The sequence below is a fragment of the Melopsittacus undulatus genome, chromosome Z, assembly GCF_012275295.1.
Source record: "Melopsittacus undulatus isolate bMelUnd1 chromosome Z, bMelUnd1.mat.Z, whole genome shotgun sequence".
Classification (NCBI taxonomy): domain Eukaryota; kingdom Metazoa; phylum Chordata; class Aves; order Psittaciformes; family Psittaculidae; genus Melopsittacus; species Melopsittacus undulatus.
The window spans coordinates 44843678-44855832 of NC_047557.1; the positions used below are offsets into that span (position 1 = coordinate 44843678).

General features: G+C 35.2%; 1 protein-coding gene across 1 annotated transcript in view; it reads left to right on the forward strand.

The window, feature by feature from the left end:
• The window catches only part of LOC101870067 (leucine-rich repeat-containing protein 2), a 55646-nt gene extending 43945 nt beyond the window's left edge, over positions 1-11701 (forward strand). The window contains exons 5-8 of the mRNA XM_005154917.2: positions 5810-5955; positions 7749-7904; positions 10194-10330; positions 11569-11701. Coding sequence (XP_005154974.1) covers positions 5810-5955; positions 7749-7904; positions 10194-10330; positions 11569-11618 — 489 coding nt within the window. The 3' untranslated portion in view covers positions 11619-11701. The remainder of the gene's footprint in view (positions 1-5809; positions 5956-7748; positions 7905-10193; positions 10331-11568) is intronic.
• Positions 11702-12155: the final 454 nt, after the last annotated feature.

Here is a 12155-nt window from a genome sequence, read left to right on the forward strand (position 1 = left end):
GAGGCACTGGAATGTGTTGCCCAGGGAGGTTGTGAATGGTCCATGCCTGGTGGTGTTCAAGGCTAGGTTGGACAAAGCTTTGCATGGCATGATTTATTATGAGATATCCCTGCCCATGGCAGGGGGATTGGAACTTGATGATCTTAAGGTCCTTTCCAACCCTAACTTTTCTGTGATTCTATGATTCTGTTACACACTAGTATGCATGAGTTTTTTGTTGTTTAGTATTAGAAAATTACTAGGGAAATGTATGTCTCCAGCAACAATGTGTAGCTAACCAAAGCTGAATTGCTTGGACACAATCAGAAGCAAACTGGGCAGTAAAACACTTGTTTGGAAGTTGTCCAATTCGACATAGGGCTTAGATGAAAAAGTGTAAAATGTATCTGAGCTTATACTGCTTCAGTACTGTGCAACTTGATTCTAAACAATTTATCTTCTGAGTAACTATACTGGGACAGGTTAGATGACTGATTTTGTTAGACATCCTTTCTTTGTTGTGTAAGAGGCACAGAGTAATATTTAGCAATCCAAGAAATTTTATGGACCGAGCCTTCAATTGTATTTGTGCCTACCTCTTCCTGGGTTTCTCTGAGTTGATGAAAGAGTTCTTGACATAATTTAGAACAAGAAACTTGTGTAAAATACAGGAGCATCTTGGTTACACTTTGGACCTATCCAGATATTTTCTATATGGACAATATTTTTCTTTTAAAGATCATTTCAACAATGATTCATTAGTGTATAAGTTAAAAAACAAACAAACAAACAAGCAAACAAAAAAAAAAACCCAAAAAAAAACCCCAAACCAGAAATGAGACTTTAGAGAATTCCAGTAAAAAGCAGATGCTCTCATCCATGTGGCAGTAATAAACATCATGTGTCTGGGTGGTATTACTGGAGGGCTGCAACATGTTCAGTGCCTGTGTCAGATCCATATGAAGGAAATTCTTCCTGTCTTGAAAGCCCAGCTTCATTACATATGTTTAAATCATAATAAAGATTACATTATTTGAATAGTACTGCTTCATTTGCTGTTGCATCTCAGGGCAGAAATGAAAAAAAATATTTTGGCTTTGTCTCTGTTCTATTGTGAAAGTGAGTAGCTTTGGTCATCTTGCTCTGAAGGAACAAAATATACGTTAAAATGGTCCTTTGACATATTTAAAGGGTACTTCCTATCCAAACATTCTGTAGAGGTCAGTTAATGCCTTTATGCTACTGACATTGATGCTGTTTCTTTTCTAATGGCTTTAATTAAAACATATGGAGAGTATGCATGCCAAGTGAGATGCTGAATCCATTTGAGTTGATGAGAAACCTTTAATTGACTTCTGGTAGGGACTAGTTTTCCTTTCTAATGTGTGTCCTTAATTTAGAAGTTTTGTAGACTTGAAGAAAAGATGACTTTATGATAGCAAAGTGCAGTAATATATGCAGACTGTGTGTAGCTCCAGCAGTAATACTATGAAAATTTAATGTTACTAATCAACACAAACTCTTATTTTTTTTTGTTTTTTGAGACAGCAGGCTTGTTTTGGCCTCAGTCCAGAAAATCATTAATTTGGTACTTAATTTCATGCATATGACTCATCTAGTGGCTCGGCACAACTCTTAAACACATGATTCACATTCTTAGGGATTTTAACTGTATGAAAATAGTCTGCTCTTACTGCTATCTGGTTCTTCAATGACCTATGAATAATGAATACTTGATATTTTTGTGAATACTGCATATGCAGCCAGCATTCTCATTCTTTGCAGACAGAAAGGTTTGTGTATCAAAACACCTGCTTTAATAGAAAGCAAAGTCTCTTTGTTAACTTTTTATTCTTACATCACCATAGCTATAATTACCCTATTAGATTTTAAACAGTAGGTGTTTAAATGATGGTAATGCTCCAGTGATGTAGGAGATAATGCTAAACTTTAGCATCAGAAAACCAGCATGTATTTGTGGATTAACTCTGCAAAAGATGTAGGATTTTAGCATTGCAAAATCAGAATAATTCTGTTTGGGTGAACACTGGCTATTACATATATTTTTGTATTTAGCTTGTTTAAGTACCAAAAGAAGTGTTATTTGAAGTTATGCTTTTTTATGCTTCAGAGGGTTTTGTGAATAAGTGCGCTGTTACTAAGGGTTGGAGTTGACTGTTAAACACCTTGGCTTCCTCAAGTTTAAGAGTCCAGTCTGGAAGTCTGATAGTGGACTAGAATACAAGTATACAAGTAGATCTTCAAGAAAGATATCTTCTGCCTCTAAAGATGCTCTTATACTATTTCTTTAATTGGGGCTTTACTCCAGGAGTGTCAATGAGATTATAGAATAGTTTATACTTACAAATTGGTGAAAGAAAAGCTAGAGATTTGTTTTGAATGCATGAGATCTAGGTGAGCAAGTGAGCAATTAGCACTTAGTGTGCTCCTTTGCTATGTATACTGTAATGGTTTCAGCAAGCTAATGACATGCTGAGTACAGCTCTGTTTGATTTGGGAGACAAGGTATGTGATAATGTGATCCTACTGTGCAGTGGTATAAATTTTCTTTGAATTTATTGAGTCTGGAATTTATGGACACAAGCACGTTTGTAATGCATTAGACATTTCCTGGTTAAGCCTTTGTATGACTTGTCATATATTAACTCTGATGGAATGCTGTTTCTGTCACAGAATGTAACTGAAAAATACAGTATTTTTGTTGTAAGGCTTGATGTGACTTTACACCTTTTCATTTGTTGGTGTTAAGTAGTAGGTAACACACGATAAACTTGCATGTAACCTTATCAGTAAAATCCTTTCATGACAAAAAGCAGAACAGAAATAAAAGCACATCCATAAATGACATAACTTGTTCAGCCCAAGACATGGTCTCCTTTTCTTTCCACTGAAGGTTTAGCTGTTAGAGTGAAAGGGAAGCAGTTTAATTCCACAAGGTTCTCTGGATTATTTCTGTGAACAAAATTATTAAGCAAAATGGCGCAATTTGTCAAATAAAAATAACAAGTGTGATTAAACATAAGAATGACAAGTCCAGGTAGCTACACTATTAAATATAGCTATTTTTGAAAACGATGTTTCCATAAAAACTATATACTGATTGATTCAAGGTCACATAATAGAACAAAATAAAAATAATTGAAAAAAAATTATAATGTAAAAATGATAAGGGAGCCATGTTTGTTTGAAAACTAAACATTATAAAAGGTGCAAAAATCCATCAGTCCTTCAAGAAGATATAAAAGACAGAGGATTTTCTTTAAAAAATATAACAATATTTTCCAGTCATTGTATATCATAGGTGTTTGTAGTTGTTGTATCAGAGACAGATTAAATAAAAACTCCATTATGTTTCAACATGCTATGAACAGGTTTTGCTAAATACTACCCTAAAATTAAAAATACTAAGGGCTTGCAGCTTATAAAATATAATCATGGCTGCATATATTCTGCTGCATGCTGAACCAAACTTTATAACAAAGGAGTCCATGGCCTGATATTTTGTTACACTTTTATGGGAGGACAAACTCCTGAGAAATTAAGGTTTCCATCTAATCGAGCACAAAACCAATCTGCTTTCGAGACCAGATGAAAAATGTCAGAAAAATTTCATAAAAATAATATTGCTATGTTAATGCTACTTTTAATTTTTAATGCAATAAAGCACTTTCAGAAAAACATATAAAACTAGCTTCTGCTGTTGAAGAAATATTATTTTACCACCTAATGTTACTACATTGAGCATGACAGGGATGGCATGTGAAAGCAATGTATTTAGGAATCTGTGTGAACAGTGATGTGAGTTGATTTTAAAGTAATCTGCCGTTTTGTGTTTAGGGACTGTGGCTTTCCTTCTCTGGGAATGGTTTCAGAACACTTTGGGTGGAATATAAATCTGTGGGACATTGTTTTATACCTGTGCCTACTAAATTCCTTCTGGGGAGAGCAAATTTTTCTAAATGCAGATAAACATGAAATATCGGCTTGGGATTTGGAATTGTGACAAAATTTGAAAACACAAAGTAAATGCAGTGTAAAGGTAGTGTTAATTATTTTCTTCATTCTTTTGTTGCTACCATCTGAAAGTGTCACTCTGCTTTTTTTTTCTTGTTTAAATGAAGGTTCTGTTTTGTTGGAAAAAAGGTTCAGTCTCTGGGAAATTTACAGTGTGAGTGAGTACTCATTGCTGGTAGTCAGTCCTCAAAGCAACAGAATAATTTTGAAGTGAGAAGTGTCAGGAAAAGATGTGTGCTTGGCTGCTCTGAATCATGAGGGAAGCATTTCCATGGTAATGCCTCTCCAAGACTGTTCTAATGCAGTGGTGGGCAGATTTTGAAATTACATCTTTGACTTGAGAAACTCTGAATATCTACTCTGTTTTTGAAAGGTAAATTTAATTGTGTAGTCAATTGTGATATGATAACGTCAGTACATGTCCTTGAAAAGATTTCTCCAAATTTTAAGGTTATACAACAATATGAGGTTGTATCTAGAAAAACAAAACAAAGACCAAAACCAAACAACTGAACCAAACAAAAAACCTCACACTCCACTAGCAAACAAACAAACAACAAAAAGAAAAACCACTGCCAAAAAGTACCACATCAAACTGGCTCTGACATAGCACCAGTTTGTGAATATGAGCATCTTCAATGGCAGAGATCAAATTAAGATAAAAGTCTGACAATACTGCAGTAAGAATTTTGGCCATAAAATAGAACAAAACATAAGTAGCTTGTTATTATTTAATAATGAAAAAAATCTCTCTCAAGGATTCAGAATATATCTTGTTGCTTTCTACTTCTTTCATTCTTACGCTGTTGCTTGCATTTTGCTCACTTTGGAAGCAGAAAATATATTTGGTTTGGGGTTTTTGGCTGCTAATTATTTTCTACACTCTAAGAAACCTTCAGGCAAAGACCAATGAAATTTTTTTGCTACTTTCTCTTTTGGATCTACAGAGCTAGATTGGGATGGTGACATATGATTAGGAGCTCAGCAACGTAATTTCCATTCTAAAGTACTTTTTTTCATTAACATTTATACTCCTTTGACATTCACTTTAGCTAGATGCATGGTTTTATGAACACTGATAATGTGAATAATCGATTCATTACACAGAGGGGTTTATTTAACACATTTATTTCTTTAACAGGTATATTTTACATTTGTGCTTAACCTTCATTGTGCTAAAGGTTTATTACCTAAAAAAGTAATACCTTTGAAAAGCATAAAATAATAAGCTCTAGTGCACCTTATTTAGTTTTCAGTGTGGATGATGTATTTTTAAAGATCTTTGAAAAATATTTGACTAAATTTTCTGTTTGCTTAAATTGACAGCTTAATTTTCTAAGGATCTCCTAGCAATACATTCTCAGTGCATAACAGAGTTATAACAAAGGAAATTATGATGGTTTTGTGAGAGATATAAAATCTCTGATTTTGAGAATGGTAACTTTTCATCTAACAATAATCAAAACTGTATTTTGTCACTTAAGAGCTTACTTCATATGTAAGCAAGGAAAGAACCCAGTCATTATTTAGATCCAGCCTTGATATCATCTGAAGCTTCATTTGATACCATGACAGTGTTAGAAAGGTGATGAACATTTTGGGAGATTATAGTTATTTCTGATTTTTTTTTTTCTTTGTATAAAATGATGAGTAAGAGATAAGACTGGCAAAAAGTTGAATAATCATGCAGTTCTTATTTTTCCAAGTGCCTTGAGAAAAACAGGAACTTTTCATGAATGAAATGTCACCTGCACTGTGCAAAATGTAACTAAAATAAAGTGCCACTTCTTTCTAGCTAAGTAATCTGAAACAAGTCACAGTTGTGGATGTGTCAGCAAACAAGTTCCATTCTATTCCAATTTGCGTACTTCGGATGTCTAATTTGCAGTGGTTGGATATTAGCAGCAACAACCTGAAAGACCTCCCGGAAGACATAGACAGGTAGTTTATGTTTTTAATTTATTGGAAGGCTTGTGAACTATGAAGCAAACCTAGAAAGTAACAAGCTTCTAAGGGACACCATTAATGAAAAATTACATGAAAAAGTCTCATTTGGAAAGGCATCACACAGTTTTACATGTAAGCTTTACCATTATTATTGATGGAATAGGTCAGATAATAGAAACTGCATTTTCTAGCTCATTGATGGCAGATTGCACAGTCAGTGCCTCTACTTTTCAGTTAACTAATTAGATTTTCTGCTGCATTCATGATAGCATTGTTCTTTAGGAAGTTCATGGAGCATACTGTCTCAGTTCCAGCAAAGGGGACTCACCATATGGAGTTGGCAGCAGTATCACTCTGGAGGGTAAACAGGGTGGAGGGAAAGATAAACTAAAGCATATTTAAAGAATTTGATAAACTTTGGCAGTAAAGCAGAAAAATATTAGTAAGATAGAAAAAACCCACTGACAATTTTCCCCTCCTACTCTGAAGTATATATTCATGTCACACAAATACTTATGTTCTCAACTTTGAGATCCACTGGAGATATTTTCAAAAAAATCATGCTGATCCCCTTAATGGGATTTACTAGTCTGAGAAAGCACTTATTCCTGGGCCTATGTATTCACTCTTGAGTCCTGCTGTAATCTGGTTTACAGAATGTTACATAACCATACGTAAAGAAACTACAGATTAACTAAAGTTTACATTTAAAAAATATGGGTTAGTTGTTGAGGTGGGAATAGAGATCCTTGAGGTAGAAGAAATTTCACACAAAATTTATTAAACCTTAACTTTTGTTGCTGGTCAAAAAGACATTTCTGGGACATTGTGTAATCACAGATTTTTCTGACAGCAGGGCCTGTAATGGTTTGTATTGGTAATTCAGATGCTCTAACCACAACAGTATACAACTGCCGTTTGTTTTCCAGACCTGAACAGATATTTGATTAATTTGAAAGAGTTTCTAATAAGATTTTTATTTTATGGAAGGATACTCACTAAACTTAAGGGTCATTTACCCCCTGTAACCCATATATATATTCTGTCTCCAAAATGCTCCCTTCTACATTCATCTTCTCTGTTTTTGTACAACGGTGTTTAAGGAATGGGCTTTTCCTGTCAAATCAGACAAACTTGTTTCATCAGTTTGCTATGGTTTTTGTCTTCTATCTACTCCAAGGCATAAATGCTCAGTCACAGATTGCTATTGCATTAGGAAAAGAGCTAGGGTAAGTGAAGAAAAACAAGATAAATGTGCTCCTTTACAAAACATTGTAGTTAAATTGATTTCAATGGGAAAACTTGCAAGAGCCATATGACCAGGAGCTGGTCTTTCTCTTGCTCCCCACAGTATTAATTACTAGTGAAAAACAATTGAATGTATCGAGCATAAATGTATTTACTTCATAGAATCCAGCATATGAGCAAAGGTGTGAGCTGGTGACCCATATTTTTCATCAGTTCCAGGATACACATAGTGAGCCTATATCTATTCTGTCAACATGTGTATGAAAGCACAGTAATTTTTGTAATATTTTATCTGGGGCATGCTTCTGAGTACTTTTCAGAGGTATGCTATTAATATCTACAATATTGAACCATGACTGGAAATTTCCATTAAGGTTAGTTGGTGACAATTTGTGGAAGTGTGGTATAAGTAATTTTTGAGAAGCCAAAGATGGTGCATGTTCTTCTTTTGTACATGTTTAATTCTGTGTTGCTATCTTGGATAGATATTCCTGTCTGAAATAAATATTTTGTTATCTTCATCTTTCACATTTTTACAGGTTAGATCAACTTCAGACACTTCTCCTACAGAAAAACAAGTTGACTTATCTTCCACGGGCTCTTGTCAATATGCCAAAGCTCAGTTTACTGGTTGTCAGTGGTGATGACCTGGTTGAGATACCCACTGCTGTCTGTGAGTCAACCACAGGTTTAAAGTAAGTAAAAGAGAGAAAGTATATTCTTAAGAACATAAGGTAGGTGCATTCAGCAGAAATATTTTCATAAGCATCAGTTTCTACCACACCTGCTGGTCAAATTAGGACTCAATTTATATCAGAGCCATTAAGGAGGCACTAGAAAGCTTGGAAAATGCAGAGGAACATGTCCCTGATGATGGGATCTCAACTCTTTAGCTCAGATTATCCTTGTGTAAATCCCATGGAGCAGAGGGCATTCCTGCATAGTGCTGGGAGAGCTGCTTTGCTTGTTCAACCATGAAAGTGCCTGCCATAGTTCCTGAGCACACTCTGGCCTGGCAACATGACTTCGCACATGCTGAGGCTCAGCGCTGAGCCCAGCATGCTGTGCTGTGCCATGTTGAGCTCCCTGACCTAGCATGCGGTTGATGACAAGAAAATCCACCTGCTCTTAGGAGAGAGAAATGAAGCTACAAGTCCAGAAAGATTTAAGGGCTTGGGCAGGGGGGATCAAGCCTTTTTAAGTGCTGTGTGATCAGAATAGACAGAAGCAGTGATAATAAAAGGTCAGATACAGGCAGATTTAGAGGCACTGGGAAAAGACTTACCTATTTGAATGGATGCCAGGGAGATCCTTGTAACAATGGGGTTTGAGGGGACACTCCAGGCTTAGATTTTCATCTTCCACTTCCCCACACTGTGCATCTGTATGCCTAAATTGCTATTCCTGTGTAGACATGGTTGTAGTAGCTCTAACTCTGGAGTCTCATAGTCATGGGCCAGAACAGGACCAGGAAACTGACACTTTGCTGTTGATAAGCTCAGTGCTGTCAAAAGTATGCTTCTGGGAGTTAAAAGTCTAAATAGTGTCACGTGAGTTTAGTAGTTCATATATTCTTTGTTGTGAAGCAGCACCTTGTTGGTGCATGCAGGATAAGTCTAAAAGGCCTTTTAGTCTGCAGTTACAATGATCTTGCATTTCTACAGTCAATATTCAGGTGTTTGATTATGAAACCATTTGAGACGCCATACTGGGTCTGACTAGGATGGAGTTAACTTTCACCATAGTAGTCCTCATAGTGCTGTATTTATATTTGTATCTAGAATGGTGTTGATAACACACCGAGGTTTTTTGCTACTGTTGTCCAGGGCTCCCACATAAAGGCTGCCTCTTCAAACCCCCCTCAAAAGCCAGTGTGTTGAGGATGAGCAAGAAGTTGTGAGGGGACACAGCTGGGACAGCTGACTCAAACTGGCCAAATGGATATTCCATACTGTATGGTGTCATGCTCAGCAATAAAATCAAGAGAAAGCTTTGGAATGCAAACACCTTAATAAGGTTATTATATACTGCTACCCATACTGAGTGCCTGGTTCCCAGGAAAGGGCTGGACATTGCCTGTTGATAAGTAGAGAATAAAGAGAATGATTTTTAAAATTTTATTAATATTTATTTTCTTTTGTTTTTCTTTTGTGCATCACTTTTTTTTTCTACATTAAGTTGTCTTTATCTCAACCTATGACTTCTTCATCTTATATTCTCCCCTATCCTGCTGTGGGGAGGGAGTGACAGGGCTGCGTGGTAGGAACCTGGCAGCCAAGATCAACAGACCACAGACTCACAACAATTCATGCGTGTTTGAAAAGCTGTATAATTTGTTGGACCATTTGTTCTTTAGAAAGTAAAATTTCTTAGATTTTTTTACTTATTGAGTGGGAAAAACATCAGAGGTTTTCAAAATGTTACAGACTTAATTTGCACCTTATTTTAGATGTTAATGTAACCATCTAGTTTCTCATCTGCAATGTGTAACTTTAGGAAATTTGCAAATATGACACAATGCGTAACCAGTCATGCATTGTAAAAGAGAATTAACATAACAACTACCAAAAAATAGACATACATATTGTCAGGGAAGTAATACTGGCAAAATTCCAGATTACAGGCAGTTATTATGGAGTTCTCACTGTTCGGTAACAGTTGTGAAATTACCATGTAGTCCGTTGTAAGTTTAATAATGAAGAAATATACCTCTTAATACAAAGAATGATTTATGCAGATAGGAAAAAAAAAGAGAGAGATAAATCTTGTAAATTTTATATAGAAAGTGGAGTATAGAAAATGTGCTATTTGAAATTTTTACTTCTGACAATAAGTGGATCCTAATGATTCCACAATGCAAAACTGGGCAAATGTTCTTTACTTTTCTCTTTCTGGCTGTAGCAGCAACTTCTAAAATGTCATTCATGTAGGCCAGTGAAGTTCAGAAGCCTGATGCATATATTCTTTTGTTAATCTCTCTCTAGATTTGTAAGTCTCAAAGACAGCCCAGTTGAAACTATTGTATGTGAAGACACTGAAGAAATTGTAGAAAGTGAACGTGAACGGGAGCAATTTGAGAAAGAGTTTATGAAAGCATACATTGAAGACCTAAAAGAAAGGGGTATGTATTAACTTGCAGTAAACTTCCTATTATCTTGGATATAAATGCAGAAATACAATAGAAACATTAACTTTTAAGAGAACAAGCAATATATCCTTAAACTGTAATTGCCTCTTACAGTAAATAAGACTAAAAGTGAAAGTGTCAAATGTGTTTTGTTTAAATTTTGGGCCCTCACTAACACACTTGATATTGAACAAATGCATACAAAATTAATGGTGTGTTTGCACATGCATTAATTCAATGACTATGTATGCAACTATTATCCTTATTCTCCAGATTTGCTCACCTCACTGGGGATTAGTATTAGCTACTGAATTCCTGCAAAAAAGTGCTTCTTCTCCTCAAAAAGAAACACAACATATATATGAAATACTCTTTGCATTGATAGAACATTTTTAATAATGTACCTGTATAGAATGTACTTATTGTTTGACCACATTTTTTTAATTGCATATCACCTGAAAAATCTACATTACTTTATTTTGCTGTTCTGTTTTAGACTTACTGTAATTAAGTAACTGGAAATCTCTTTTTTTTTCGTTTAGTAAAACTTGTTAAGAAACAAAGGGAAAATTTCCTGTGAGTCAACATACCATAGAGGGTTTAAATCCCTTTGAGAGTTTGTGTGTGAAATGAATTTTTATGGAATGAATCCTATTGCATCTTTTCATTCTTTGCATTTCATGAATTGTAGGTGGTCTGTAGAGCAGTCTTACAAGACCTGGAAAAAAGAAATGTAAAGGAATGTGGCTGCAGAATAATTTTCATGTTATGATACTGGACTTCTATTTTTTAATGTTCATAAGATGCACACTGGAGTATGCAAGCTGCTTACTTCTAAACTGGCAGCCAAGCTTCCTGAAACCTTCATTTGATCCTGTCAGGCATAGGCCAGCTTTATACTCATCTGGGGAAAAGCAGCTCAGGGATAGATGTTTCTGCCTTCCTAGACAAAACTTATCTCCAAGCTTTAAGGTTGGATCAGAAATCACTCTTGTATTTCCTGCTTCTGTGCTACAGATTATGCCAATCCCAGCCTTTAAAAAGCAGATTGGAGAAGGAAGAGTTTCTGTATAATATGAGCTAGCAGAATTTCTGAAAGATAGCAGAGAAATCACTTGTAGAAAACTTTTGAAATAAAACCAGACCTAGCTGTTTCTAGCTAAGGGCTCAATTTATTTGTGCTGGATTACACAGCTAAAGTCTGAGCTGTATTTTTTTTTCTCTTTTCACAGATTCTGCTCCTTCCTACACTACAAAAGTATTATTCAGTCTTCAGCTCTGAAGAACAGAAATCTCTAAATCAGTAGTGGACATCAGAATAACTCTATTACTATCAATCTTAATAGAAAACACTGGAAATCACAGATGGCCAGAAGCACTTCAAAATCACCAGGATTTTTTTTTATTTCCTAGTATAGTTGCTCCCAGTAACTGTGGATAAAACAAAGAGCAGTAGAGCCTTCATAGGATGCTGTTCCACCTTTTAAATCAACAAATTTATTTTCTAGTCCACAGCAGCAGCCACTAATTTACATATAGACCTACTGAAAGTAAATATTCACTGTAATAAAATATACACAGGCATAGATACCCTCAGGTTGAATACACTATATTATGTAGTTAAAGCAGTGAAACATGAATCACCATCTTAAAAAGAGATTTTATTTTATAAGAGGCAAAGGATTAATATAGAAAACGAATGTGATCTGTTTTTCTCTTAAGACCAAATAACTCACATAGTGCTTTACAATATTTAAAGTGCAAACACATATATAGTTGTTTGCATTTACTTTCTGTTCTTCAAGGAAATTTTCCTTCT